The sequence below is a fragment of the Equus asinus genome, chromosome 2 (assembly GCF_041296235.1).
Source record: "Equus asinus isolate D_3611 breed Donkey chromosome 2, EquAss-T2T_v2, whole genome shotgun sequence".
Lineage (NCBI taxonomy): Eukaryota > Metazoa > Chordata > Mammalia > Perissodactyla > Equidae > Equus > Equus asinus.
This window is the reverse complement of record NC_091791.1, coordinates 141,121,323-141,136,584: the sequence shown is the minus strand read 5'-3', so window position 1 is coordinate 141,136,584 and position 15,262 is coordinate 141,121,323. Positions and strand designations below refer to the sequence as shown.

Genomic DNA, 15,262 nt, shown 5'->3' with positions numbered 1-15,262 from the left:
AGAAAATAAACAAAACCTTTTTAGAAGTACATGTATCTTCTTTCTTTCTTGTTCTCTGCTTTTTCAGTGTACCAGTGTAAGACTTAAAGATGAATAACTGTTTCTGCTAGATAGTTTTTCTTTATTTTTAGGTCCACTAAGTTATTATGTCATGTATGTATGTAAATTCTTGGTGATAATGCAGTTTTTTTGCTAAGGAAGAGAACTCTCTATGAATGTGGATGAATGTTGTTAGTGGAGTTAAATAAGTGATTCAGATTTGCTTTACTTTTTCCTGTTTTTTTCATAATAGCTTTAACAAATTCTAGATATTGTCCTACACTATAAATTTGTTGAGATACAATTGTTACTGTAAATAGAAATTTTTATATTTATTAGAAATAAGTAAAATTAAGGATAATGCTTAGTATCTGTAGGCTATACTTTTAAAACTTGAACTGTATTTTTCTCAGCAGTATTTGGAGAAAAACCATGCTAAAGAAGAAATATTAGTTCTGAGGAAAAGATATTAGGCAACTGAGTAAAAATTGCCATATTCTTCCAACAGTTGACCTCAGACATGATTCTCTTTTCCTGATCAAGCCATTATTTAAGTCCATGTGGTGGTGGTGGTACTATTGTTAAGCCTTTTTGCATTGTTCAGGGTTTCTGAAAATCAGGGCTCCTAGTATGTCAGGGCTTTGGCCATCACCTGTGCTTTGTGCGTTAGCCTTGTGACTCTGCTAAGAAGCATTCCAGTGTAGAGATGATGAACTGATGGCAGCTGCTTTCAGCTATTAGTGGGTTCTGCCACTTTCTCAGACACCATGGCTTCAGCTGTCTAGTAAAAGTTGAACAGCTGTTCCCCACGTAGACAGGACTATGAAAGACCCATTGACTTAAAGTTGTTGTTTAACAGAGAGCTGAAATTACAGGAAGAATGATGTAACTTTAACCCTACTCACCCTCTTGGCACAGTTTTACTGAAATTATCATTGTCATTTTGCAACAACTTATTTCACTTTCTCGTCTGTGGTATCTATATTGGCCCTTACTATGTGTTCCCACTGCCTCTCCTCCTCTGCCCGGTAAGATAGTTTTCATTAACACTGGGTGGGAAAGCAGGCAGCAGAGGAGCTAGCATCTATAAAGGGACCTCAGTAAAACAGAGAATCAGAGACTTAGACATTTTTCAAAAAATAATAGTCCAAAGTGAGATCTCACATTTCCTCCTCCATCTTTATTTGGTGTTTAATGGCTAATATCCTCTTTTCCCCTTTAATTCAGCTGATTAATGAAAATCTGTGGCCCATTGAATTGTGTAGTGCAGGTATCAGTAGGCTTCTTTTTCAGTTCAGTCATAATCGAAGAAAAATACTTTCAAATACTCCCACTGAAATGACAAATTAAAGACTGATTTTATGCAGGTGTATCTCTCTCCCATCTCCTATACCTACTGTTTCCTTCTTATTATCACATATACACACACACACGCACCCCAAATTGGCAGAGCAGATATGGAAACGGAATAGGAAAAAAGCAAAGCATGATGCAATAAAGTATTCACAGTTGAAGGGAAAAATGAAAAATAGCAAACCAAAGCTCCTCTATAATATGCAGAAATTATTTTCTACCTTGTGTGGCAGTGGCCTGTATCTTGAGTGGAAAATTCTACCCACTATGTACTCTCTACATTTGCCCTGTTCTTTGTGTCTGAGAGTCAGTCAGACTGGGCACAGGCCTTGTAAGGATAGATGCACAGATACAGAGCCACAGAGGCAGCCTCTAAGGCAATCATCATTCCTGTTTAAATCCTACTCATTTTCCTTGGGAACTTTTTAGGCCAAAAACATACATTTCTACCTAGAGAAAGCTTAGGAGGAAGCTTTTGATATGATGATATTGTGTCAGTCAGGATGCTTTAGGCTGAAAGGAAGAGAAACTTTTGTCTTGACTGGCTTAGGTAATAAGGGGATTGGTTGTCTTGTATGACAAGAAGCCCATAGCAGGTCAAGTTCCTAGACCATATGTCAGGGCACTTGCTCTACTTTGCAGTTTTTCCTCAGGCTGGTGGCAAGACAGCACTTCAGGGTACTACGTGTGGGCATACCTGTGTCCAGTAGAAGAAAAGGGACCATCTTTTCCTTGTCTTTTAAGAATCTTTTTCCAGAAGCCTCTTTAACAGATTTCCCCTCATGACTCATTGGCCAGCACTGGGCCTGATACAATTGCTCACAACAGAAATGGGACCACCATGTTTATCTTAGACATCAGGGTTTATCCCAAGAGCTAAGAAGAGAATTACTCCTTCCTGGTTCATACTAGGAAAAGGATAGACAGACACACACCACAAACAAAATCAGGGCTCTGGCAGAAAGGTAAAAGAAAAGAATGGCTGTGTCTATTAGAGTTGTTATTTGGGAAAAGATACAAATATTTGAGTTAAGAGAACGTCTTTACAAAGGGAACTTGGAAAGCAGGCAAGCAAAACCATGTTTTGCCTTTCTTTGCCTCCTTCTGAAATGTGAATGAATTAAAGTTTAGTAATTGCAGTACTCAGTAGCAATCTTCAGAACATCCACAATAAAAATAAAGAGGAAGGAAGAGAGGGAAGAAAGGAGTCCTCGTTTTTTAATCAATGAAATGTTTATTTTTATCATCTGTCAGTGTGCCTGCTCAGCAGGTTTTCAGTTTAGTTGAGAAAATAAGAGAGAAGAAAAAAAGAAAAGAAGAGAAGAGAGAGAACATATGAAAATGGAGCTATTAAAATTCACTCTAAACTAGAGTACTCAGGATAGACTTCATGAAGAGTAGGATTTTAAAAGGAGGAAAAAGAGCTTTCTGGGTATAAAGGGAAGAGCATGACAAAGATCCAGGTGCAGGAAAGTGTGTGACCTGTTCATCCAGAGTCATTGAGATGAATGATTACGAACTCTTCACGTTTGGAAGTGTGAAGCACTGAGATGGAAAGGTTGGCTGGGGCCAGATTGTGGAAAGCTCAGCACTCAGCACTACATTAAGGATTATCCAAACTTTTCCTTGCATGAGGGATCTCATGAAAGTTTGAGATTACAAAGGAAACAATTTACAAAATAAGAAAATGCATGGTAAATGGTCCTAAGAATTTCTCTCAGCCACATAAAATGTTGGTATGTATTCCCTAAATTTATTAACCAGGTTTATTAGGTGAAGTACTTACAAAGTCCCACTCAGTGTGACAGCAGATCAGAAACACTAGGTAAATTTTATATTTAGTGATCAAAGAAAGCCTTTCCAAATTTTCTAGCCGCATAACTCAATTCTTTTATTCTAGTCACCCAGCTAGCATGTTTTCTGGAAATGGTCTTATTGACCATTTTAATATCAGGTATGTTTATTATAATCCTACTTGAATAAGAGCTAACTTTCTGGGGTAGTCACTAAAAAGCCCAGGGCAATTACAGAAATTTTTAACTACATGAAGAGTTGAAAGCTTGTGCTTATCTAATAGAAGGGATATATAAGCCCAAAACCTCTGTATATGTCTACACCAGATATCAGATGACACGGAAGGAAGGGGGGAGGTAATCCTGTTCTGTAGGAAACCTCTGAGGTTTCCAACCTTTGCACTTTTGTTTTTCCGTATTTGTGTAATAGCATTACAGTTGATGATTACAAGCTAGAGACAGAGATGCCAGTATGATTCTAAATTTAATCTATGTATTTTATTCACAGACTAGTTTTACAAAAAGGTGAAGATGCATGTATGTCTAGAGTTAGAGACGTGCTTGCATTATGGTCTGTGTCCAGAATTGGAATTCTATTCACAACCCTAAAGGTCTCACTCATAGCTAATAAGCCATCAATGGGCCAAAAGTGCAGAAATCTACATACATTATTTCTTTTCTTTTTTTTTTTTTTTTAAAGATTGTCATCTGAGCTAACAACTGTTACCAATCTTCTTTTTTTTTTTTTCCTGCTTTTTCTCCTCAAATCCCCCCAGGACGTAGTTGTATATTTTAGTTGTAGGCCTTCCTAGTTGTAGCATGTGGGATGCTGCCTCAGGGTGGCCTGACGAGTGGTGCCATGTCTGCACCCAGCATGCGAACTGGTGAAACCCTGGGCCGCCAAAGCAGAGCGCACGAACTTAACCACTCAGCCACGGGGCCGGCCCCATACATTATTTCTTTATTGTTTACACAATAGGTCTACCATTAGGAAGAGATGTTAATAATGTCCCATGGTCAAAAAGACCTTTAGGCTCATGAAGTGAGTGCTTTCATATCTTTTACCTCATTGATTGGCCTTATAAGGCAAATTGAAACAAAAACAAAAACTGTGTGCCTGTTTTATAGGCAGGGCTCACAAAATAAATTGACAACACAGACCAACCAGAATGCAGGTCCACTAATTCCTGCTATTCACTAAACTTCCATATCTCCCTTTGAGTTTTACCAGCCATAGGATTGCCTTCCACTGAACTAACCCTGTCCATCTAACTGCCTAGCCTTCTCCTTTGTGATCAGTAGCATGAAGTTTTGAAATGACTAAGTGGGGTTAAAGGAGCTCTGTCCATGAAATATAACTTGGCATTTTTATAAAGTTCGAACTATTATCAGTGATTTAATCATGTTAGTATTCTATTTTAAGCAAATATGTCACAGTGGGAAACTCAATCTATAATAAAAACAAAATAGGTTTGAATGTATGTGTATTTTTCTAGTTAATGAATTGCATTTTTGAGATAGACCTTAGCAGTTTCTTCAGATCACTATCAAAAAATAATGAATGTAGGTGATATCTTACCTGAGTAACTCAGTGCACAAATCTCATTCCTCAATGCTAAGCTAGTGAAGAACCACAAAATTTGCCTATTTTGTAAAGCAGATGCATGCTAAGGATTCTGAAGTGTTTAAACATAAAACTTCTGTTAATATTCCACACAAATTAAATAATTTATTGATCAGGCTCCTATCACAGGCTGATCACCTAAGGGGGTTGGGAAAGATGGAGGAAAATTATTGAAAATAAAATATTTTAAACATTAAAGGAAACACTTTTTAAAATAACTTAGTCTTTTTCAAAATAGATTTTGATTAACCTGTTATTCACATAAAAATTCATAATTCTACATCAGTGCTTAGAAAGTACTAATGCACTGAAATCAGTGGTAAAGTATTGGCTGGTTGTTTTTATATGAATTCTTCATATAGTCAGTTACTAGGTTGTTCAGGTTGCTAAATTCTACTTGTTAATTATAAAGTTAGCCCACAAGCTTCTGTTTCAATGAGCAATTTTAGATTGTCTGTAATTTATTTGTGTAGTTGAATTATGATTACATTTGTATGTCTAGCAGGAAGCCTTTAATGGTCCTCAAAATAATTTGTTTGTAATTTGCTTACATGTAAAAAAATTGTTAGCTGATGAAATACATAATATATTTTTTCTTACAATGTTAGTATTTAAGTTTTTTCTGTATAATCACAGCTACTTGTGAAATATAATCAGGTTATTAAGAATCTATGTATCCAGGTCTTCAACTTACAAAATGTATATGATTAATGAGAATACAGCTAAAGTGAACTATAACAGTTCCAATTTACCATAAGTTTTTGGTTTCCTAAGTGTGGAAATTAACCTACAACAACAGATCCTAATTGGAACATAGTTTAAAACTTTATTTAGCAATAAATGAGGCAAATTAAATAAACCTTCAACTTCTCCCTCTTCAGATTTCTAATATAATTCAGGTTGTCACCAAAGTTTTTATTAAGAAAAATAATATATATTTAATTGAAGGGTCTTTATTACTTTCTATAAATAACTTATTTTCAAATGCACAATCCTGAAATAGTAAAGGTTTTGATCAATTGTTTTTTTTTCTTTTAAAGCTATTTTGTCAAGACCATTAAAACGCTACATTCTCACCAACACATAGATGAATTCTTTTTTTTTTCTTCTTTTGTCCTTTTTATTCTTTCTACTCAGAACTTGTATCTTTTCTTTTTCTATCTTTGTTTTTCATTATATTGCTAATTTTCTAAAGTCAGAGAATAAACATTTAACAAAATCTTTATAATGATATTTTCTAAATTAACTAATGTGTTTTGGTGTAAATGATGTTGGGAAAATTTTTAACAGGTAATGCTAAATGTATTTGAAATTGGTGAATTTGTGCATTACTAAAGGCTCAAGTTAATGACCCTTTAGAAAGCAATTTGACCTTATGAATTAAGAGTCATAAATATGTTCATGTCTTTTAATTCAGAAATGCTCCTTACTCTCATGACATGTTCTCCGCCCCCCAAAAAACACAATAGTTACCATTCATAACATAGTAATACTCAATTGCATAATATAGTAATACTCAATTACTATTCATAATAGCCTATTAAAAGCAACCAAAATGTCCAGCAGCAAGGTAATGGTGGTTAAGCAAATTATGATCTAGAGGATCAGCTGTATAGTCATTAAGAGCAGGATCATGAACATTATGTAAAACCGTGGGAGAAACAGAATTTTAAATTATGTATATTTTAAGTACATTTTCTCAAGATATGTGTGCATATGGGCAAAGTCTGAAGAATATGCAAACATAAAATGTTACGTTGTTTTATAGTTTTTTTCTCTTTGTTTTCTCAACTCCCTGCACTGTTGTATTAACAATAAAGATTTTTTTTTAATGTGATGGGGTCATAAGTAGCCAATACCATGCTGAAGGCTAAACAAAAATTTTCGCATAAATTTATGTGTAGTCATGCATCACTTAACAGGGATGCATTCTAAGAAATGCATCATTAGGCGATTTTGTTATTGTGTGAACATCATAGAGTGTACTTCCACAAACCTAGATAGTATAGCCTACTACACCCCTAGGCTATGTGGTACTAATTTTATGGGACCTCTGTCATATATGCAGTCTGTTGTTGACTGAAAGGTCATTATGTGGCGCATAAATGTACAGTTATTGAATATCTTTACCCTTTCCGTCAGAATGTTATGAAGATCACCAAGTTAACCAAGGTGTGTGAGTACTTTTGGATTTTATTTTAACAGGTACCAGTCAGTGGCCACGACCTGGAGGGCAAGCTCCTTCATCCCCAAGCTATGAAAACTCACTTCACTCCCTGGTAAGAGCCTCTTAGAAACATACTACAGGTCACTTTTATCTGATAAAAGTGTGGAGTTTGTTTTTCCATTAAATCTTGAGTAACAATGAAAAAACAGTAGGATAGCATTACACATGAATTCTTTGCTAACAAATGGCCTGATTTAGTTGAACAATATAAGACACATTGGGTGTGCCTTTTACCATCTGTTCTTTGGGACATCAGGCTTCTGGACTCAGGACAGCTGGTATTAAAATAGTGTTATAGGATTTTTGTTTCTTTGACAAATCAAGGGCTTAGTTTTTCTATACTTTTATGTTTACATATAAGAGGAAACTTAAAAAAAAAAAACACAGACCAAGTAAAAGCAAGCAAATTAGTCCAGCAATGCAAAATAGTTGTATATTACTCTTTCTCATATAATCATACTATGTATAGTTTATTACATTTCCATTAAAAATTTAAAATGTATCAATTATTTTTGTCATGAAGAGTGTTATTTCCCATGTTTTCTTTTATAAAAAAGAATATATTGTACAAATTGTACCAGCAAAATGTTACTTCACAAGCAAGGCAGTAGAATGAAGGCACCTGCCTAGGTATTGAGAGAGAAGAATTTGTGGTAGAATGTTAACTACTGTTGATTATCAATGCTTATCACTGAATTACAAAGTATTATAAAAACAAAATAAGAATGACTTGATGGAATGCTAAGTCATGCTATCATTTAGTAATTCCAGGTTGCAAATAGAAAAGTTCTTTTTCTGTGACTAACAGAACATTTTAAATTAAAGGAAAGTTTTCTTCTCACATATTTTGCAAGCAAATATAAGCAATGTGTGCTATTTAGATGCTAACCTTATAACTTCGCTGTTAAATCCCAGCCTTCTCATATCTTAATACAAGTAGATCTCGCAGTTCTCTGCGTTAACTTTACTAACATGTTATGCTGACATGCACATCAGCTATTTCCTCATCTCTTTTGGAGTTAATCTTAACCTGTGCTTTGCCTCCTGTTCTGTCTTGACTTTGCCAGAAAAATCGAGTTGAGCAGCAACTTCACGAGCATTTGCAAGATGCAATGTCCTTCTTAAAGGATGTCTGTGAGGTACTATTTCTTTTAGATGGTGCCTTTTTTATGTTTCAATTAATTATACTTCCTATTATCCATTTAAAATTTTCACGCCTGTACAGACTCCAAAGTCTTTTAAAATCAAATAATGACCATTTTCGTTTTTGTAACAGTATGTAAGAATAGACTTTTGTTCTTTTATGTTGTTGAGAATGATTCTTTTTAAAAGAGCTCTACTGGCATGTGCTTTTGATTTTAAAAATTCTAATATGTTTGTGTATGGGGCATGTGTGTATCCACAGACAGACATTATTATTTCCTAAGTTTTGTGAAAGAGCATATTTGGATGTGTTCAACATTTCAGATAGGTATGCTTTTTTCACTTAAAACAAAATTACAACTTAAACTTAATGGATTTGAGGACCCTTCCTCAAATTGCCCTCATTTCAAAGATCAGTGTTAAAGTACAGGTTATCTTTTTTATCAACTATGGTTAATTGAGTATCAGACACGGTAGAGTAGCCTTCATCTTTTGTAGAAGCTAAAAGAAATAACCTCATGGTAGATTAGTAAATTGATTTCATGAAGCAGTAATTTGTTTCTGAAGCTTTGTTAATTTAGCATAGTCTACAGATACCCTTTCTTTGATTGTTGATTTGTAGTGCAGGTAGTGGCTTTTGAAGCTACTTGATATTGCATTTCACTTGCTGTCTTCCAAACATCCCAAAGTAGGAAACATAGCAGTTTAGTGAATGTAACAGATACCAGCAGTAACCTCCATGTCTCTCTTTCCATCCCTACAGCAATCTCGAATGGAGGACCGTTTAGACAGGCTGGATGACGCTATCCATGTGCTGCGGAACCATGCCGTGGGACCTTCCACCAGTTTGCCTGCTGGTCACAGTGACATACACAGTTTATTGGGACCATCCCATAATGCACCAATTGGAAGCCTCAATTCAAACTACGGTGGATCAAGCCTTGTTACAAGCAATCGATCTGCTTCTATGGTAAAATAGTGTTCATCTTTTTTGTAATAAACCCTAAAGCCTATTGTCCTAAGTGTTTTTTAGGAGATCTTTGAAGGAAAAGGTCCTTCTTTTGGGGAAAAAAAGACCTGCCTGGTCTTGGGCAGGGTCATTGGTTGAGCATTGGCCCTTAAAATCCTGCTATGATCGTGTGCAAAGGCAGAAACTTTCTACAGGGATCATTTTAGCTTAAACTTGGATTTTTTTCCCAGATGTATAATAATTGACAGAACAGTTTTTGCCTTGAAATAGTGTATAGGAAGTCTGAATAGCAAAAGCAGTAAAGCAAGACTGAATTTTAAGGGTTCTGGTCTAGAAAAGCTGTTTATTATCGTTTGGAACCAGCCTTCAATAGCAGAAGGAATTCAAAATTACTTGTGCAGGTCCAAATATAAGCTTTATTTCCAAATGAAGAAAAAATGTTGAGTAGTTTTAAGAATGGCTATAATTTAAGTGACAATGAAAGGAAACAATTTTAAATTAATCCCCAAAGAGAATAAAATAATTCAAACCATCTTTTTAAAAACATGGTAGTTCTTTAGAGGGAAAAACTTGAAATTCCACATGCCTGCACATTAGAAATTCTGTGTTGAATGTCTTACATTATTTTTTCTCCAAACTGTCTTTTAAAGGAATGAAGCTCTTTTTGAACCTGCTGTTTAACTGATACCATGTGTTTGCATGTTTATGGCATGGTTTTTAAGATTCATTGCATGCTGTGAAATAATCTCCTGTGAAACAGATCTTCTAGCTGTAAGCCATGTGATCAAGAGTAAAACTCACCTATCATCAAAATAATTAGGTACCCCAAATGCTGAAGGCTTGTGTTCTGTGAAATAGGATTGGTTCCAGATTTTCACATTCACATGTCAGACAGCCGTTTATATTCATTTTGGAGCCACTGAAGTAAACATCAAACACGGATGCCTGGTTTCCTGAGAACAGTGATTTCAGCAACTTGGGTGACATTAGGTGCCTGCATATCTTACAACCAGTTGTTTGGGTTTTTTTTAATGTCAGAAAATCTTGAAATTCAAGCTCCTTTTAAGTTAGTTTTTGTTGCTATTGATAAGCTAATAAATGTGAAAACATTTATAAATTATTAAACTCAGAAATATAAGGGAGTATTTTTATCACTATTAGTAGTAATAAAATAACTAATAGTATAAGATAACGTTTGTTGAAATATAAATGTAGAATATCAAAATTCTTAATTATTTTGTTGAAATACTATTTTTCCTTATTTAGAAGAGTGACTTGAAAATCAATATATTTGAAGCCCAAGTTTGTCTCAACTGCAGCATCTGCAATTCTTATTCCTCACTCTTAATCATTTTTTAATTCTTCATTATTAATAGCTCACTGCTCCCATTCTAATTTATCTGCTACAATATTTGATGTATCTGTGGCTCCTCCCAATTAAAATGTAGAGTTTGTATAAAATGGAACTTCTGTCTTAGGGAGGTTGTTTTTACCAACTTTGGATAAGAGTTGGAAAAGAGATTTTTCAAAATCCAGTCCTCCAAAGCCATGTAGAAACCTACTGTGGTATAAAGGACTTGTAGTGAGGCCAGTCCTGTGGCCAAGTGGTTAGGTTCGCACACTCAGCTTCGGCAGCCCAGGGTATCGCTGGTTCAGATCCTGGGTGCAGACGTGGCACTGCTCATCAGGCCATGGTGAGGCTGCATCCCACATAGCACAACCAGAAGGACCTACAACTAGAATATACATCTATGTACTGGGAGGCTTTGGGGAGAAGAAGAAGGAAAAAAAAAAAGATTGGCACCAGATGTTAGCTCTGGTGCCAATCTTTAAAAAGAGAGAAAAATTTAAAAAAAAAACTTGTAGAGGGAAAAATTGTTTCATTAGATATCACCCTGAAGCTTTTAATTAAGAAAATACCTCCTATTATGTCCTCTAGCACTGTGCTGCCTCAGGGCATCAACAAAAGGGCTGCTAGAGACATTCTTTAAAAAAGAAAAAAATTTAGTCTAGAAAAAAAGAGTCTTTGGAAATGTGAGGTGAATCTGGCCTAGTCTGAGCAGCAGCATCAGTGCCACAGCATCTCAGCTCAAACTGTTGGTCAATGTGTCTATCAAGTTTCTCTCTTTAGTTTTTATAACCTTCTTAGAGGCCACAGAGCTGGTGAAAATCTGCTAGTCATCATCTGCTATATCCACCCCATCCAGATACAATCACTAGAGATGGAGATGTTTCTGTCAGGCTTACCCTCAAAATATAAAGTTATTAAGTGACAAAATCTGACACTGTCAGGTGAATCGGTATTCATTTCCCATCCTTCTAAAATGAGCTTTCTAGCTGTGAGTTCTCAGTTTCAAGAAAAAGACCAAAGGATGGAATGAAATGAAAATTGCAGTCCACCGGTGACTCTCCCAACTAAATCTTAGGCTTACTGTTGAGGAAGACTCTTATCTTGGTGGGTCTTACCCATTTCTGAAGACTTCCCTCAGTACTGCCTGGAGCCCCTTGCTTACATGCTCAGTACCCACCTGTATGGAGTCAACTCTTTTCATATTCTTGGAGGGTGTGTGGTTTGGGGAACATATTGTTGTAACTGTTGCCAGCCATCTTCAAGAGTTAATCTCCTGCTTTTATTATCCTCTCTTGCCCCCATATATTCTAACTGATCATGACTAAGAAATGATAATGACAATTTTACATTCTGGAATCACTTTTCTTTTTTTGTCTTGTTTAACTTTCTAGTGGTTTGTATACTTTTCCTCTGTATTAACATAAATTAGTATTTGTTTTAGGCTCCTAAAAATGGAGGTTACGCAGCCAAAATTACAAATCAACCACAGAAATATCAGTTTATCAGCAATTCTATATCACCATGTAGAATTTGTGAGGTCAGCTTCTGTCAAAAATATTTAATTTTCATCATTCCATTTATTTTCTGCTGAGAGTGGAATTATTCTAATAAACATAAATACCATTTCAGGAACTCCACATAATATTTAAATAAAATTTTTGTTGTAATGGATTTTTGTTCTAATGGGCATTTACTGTAGGTCACCATCCTAATTGCAGGTTTTAAATATGATATTGCTTTCTCTCCTAGCATTTAGAAGAGGAGTCAGCATACTTTTTCTGTAAAAGGGCAGATAATATGTATTTTTGGCTTTGCAGGTTTATGGTTTCTGGCATAACTACTTAACTCTAACATTGTAAATTGAAAGCAGCCACAGACATTATGAAAACAAATGGGTGTGGCTGTTTAATAAAACTTTATTTAAAAGAGCTCCTTTATTTGTAGTAAAAAAAAAAAACAAAAAAAAACCCACAAATTTGGCCCACATGTCAATCCCTGATTTACAGCATAAATTAGTTTCCCAGTGCAGGAAACTAGGGTTAGCAAGTTTTTCCCTTTTTCTAGGAGCCTATAACTTTTTGCTTATTTTGCTTTAATGAGTAGTTTGGGATTTTTGAAGTAGTTGGAATATTTGAGGTGAGCCAGAATGCACTGGGAGTGGAAGAATAAGAGTTGATGGCAGGATAAAAGTGGTACAGAGAGCTCAGCTTCCAGCCTGCAATGCTCTCAAGAATACTTGTGGTGTAAAGTCCACGTGAACAGGTTAACCAAAATAGTGTCCTTGGCAAGGAAATAGCTTTGTTGCTGAGAACTTTTCTTTACATTGTTTTTAGTTATAACAAGATTGTGCCAGTGAGGTCATCTGCAGCCCATAGTATTGATTTGTAGGAGGAGATCCATCTTCTTGTCTTATAGATAAAATAATTGGTATTTTTTAATTGTTCCAGAAAAAGGATTTTTATATTTCGCACCAAAGAAATAAGACTACCACCTTCCAAAAATACATGTTAATAGAAGTCAATATCAAAAGACTTAATTTTGATTATTGTTGCTTTTAACTGAACAGACTTGACTAACATCAAATTTTAGAATTAAATGAGGTTTCAACCACAGAAAGCTTTTAACATATTTTATCTAATATACACAAACATTAAATTTCCTGAAAGATTTACCGTATTGGAAAAAGAAACTAGGAGATGGGTAATCTCCTACTTTTTTTATGTAATTAGCATAGCCAGCCTGGCATAGTTTTAATATTTGCTCTTAATTTTTTAATAGAATTAACATTTTCATTTACTTAATGTCTTATTCCCTTTCAGTATTTTTGATGATTTCCCCATATTTGTTTAATGCAAATATAAAACAAAACTTTTTATCAGGTACTCTTATTAGGATGTGATTGATGTATCATTTAAATTTTAAAACACAAAGTCAGAGTTTTTAGAACCATTGAAATGTCAGCCTTTGTCTTGAGTTTTGCTCCCATTTAGTTAGTGTAAGAATAAACTCTTGGAATAAACTGCTGACAGGAAAAAATACGGATACTAAGTGGAAAACTGAAAAAGAGTAGAATCGTTAATTTTGTTTGGGCATTACAAAGAGGTCTCAACAACATGAAACTATTGTACATCACATCTGTTTATGGCTGTAATATCTAAAATACAGAGGCCCAGTGAGATGGCTCCAGGATAGCACTTTTATCTTCAACAAAAAGTATTCAGTTATTCCTCAGACAGTGATTACGACTTCAAACCAAACTAAGTTAGATTAGAAATGTTTTTTATTAATGGAAGCTTGATGCAAATCTTAAAAAGTTACTTATTTATGATATAGGACAAAATTTCATCCATGAGGTCTTTTGATTTCTTTGTTACAAGTCCTGAAGAAATTTAATCCAGGTATTTCTCTTAATTTTTATTATTATTATTATTATTGGTATTGCTTGGGTTTTTTGTTGTTTAAGCTATGGTTAGAGATGTGTGGTATTCTTGTATAAGAGCAGAGTAAATAAGGTTAAATTGTAGAATTTAAAGCTACCTTATATAATGATTCAAAAATATAAATCATATCTGTTTTCCAAATCCTAAAGCAGAGAAACCATATTTTTCTTAGTTCTAAGAGACGTAAGTTATTAAAGACTAACAGGCAAATAGGGTAATATTTTATTCAAAATAAGTACTTTTGTCACTTATCAAAATAAATTTGGAATCATTTTAACCTTACATTTAGACATTATTTAATTTTATTAGTATAAGTTTGTATGCCATAGAAATTGTATGTCTAGGTTTTAACTGAATTGAAGGAGTTAATTTTTAACTGTATTTTTACTACTTCTAACCAATTTTTTCTAAATAGGCAATTTAAAATTTTTTTATTTTCATTAAGACTACATTATAGTGCTTTTTAAGGGTTTTGATACCATTTTTTAAATTCATAATTGTTCAAAATGACTTTGTTTGAAAACCATACAGGTTATATATTTATGGTAATATCATTAAAAAGGACCCATAACAAATGGAATTCTACCAAGTTTCTAGATAAAACCCTTCTTCAGGTAAAACAACAAACTTACAGAACATAAAGATCCTTTAATCAATCTCTAGATTCATACTCATTAATTTAAATCATTAGTATTCAGTCAGTGCTACAAATTGAACAAATTATTAGACTAGAATTCAGAATCAGAGAGGAATTCATAGTGAGTACTTTTTAGTCTGTCCCTTAATTCACAAGCCCTCTTATTCACCAAGTAATTAGATTTAACATTTTTCCATTGTGGGTGCTAAAGCCATTGGCCAAATTAAATGAAAACAGGTCCCTTGTTGGCTGCTCCCACAAAAGTAAGGCCATAACAGATTGTGAAGATTCAGAAGGCAGGATAATGTCATTTAATGGGATGGGCCTTTTATTCTGAAATGGAGCTCTTAATAATCGAAATTTAGAGCATAGCAAGCCTAGGGGTTTGCCTTCCCCTGCTACTCCCCCAAAAGCAGCAGCCTGTCAGCTGTATGCTAACGAGATGAACAATTAAACAGGGTCCTATCTGGCTGGCCCCACAGGCTCTGAGCTCAGACAAAGAACTGTTTATACACCTGTTGTGTCTGTGGACAGAGCCATTCGAATGATTAGCTGCAGATTAAAGAGAAGATATGGGAGCCAGCGTGAGCAAGGGTTAAAGAGAACTATGAGAATTGTGAAAGTCAAATTCTCCAGAAAATATGAGGGCCATTTGCAAGGGGGATCAAGTTACAAAGAAGAAGTT

The 15,262-nt window shown here is 34.7% G+C and overlaps 1 protein-coding gene across 15 annotated transcripts in view; it reads left to right on the top strand.

The window, feature by feature from the left end:
* TCF12 (transcription factor 12) overlaps positions 1-15,262 on the top strand; it is a 348,762-nt gene that overhangs the window by 312,999 nt on the left and 20,501 nt on the right. For 8 of the 15 annotated variants that reach the window (XM_070500951.1, XM_044764822.2, XM_044764819.2 and 5 more), the window contains 3 exons: positions 7,015-7,088; positions 8,104-8,175; positions 8,943-9,149. In XM_070500951.1, coding sequence (XP_070357052.1) covers positions 7,015-7,088; positions 8,104-8,175; positions 8,943-9,149 — 353 coding nt within the window. The remainder of the gene's footprint in view (positions 1-7,014; positions 7,089-8,103; positions 8,176-8,942; positions 9,150-15,262) is intronic. The other 7 variants (XM_044764823.2, XM_044764824.2, XM_070500927.1 and 4 more) reach the window with 1 other exon arrangement.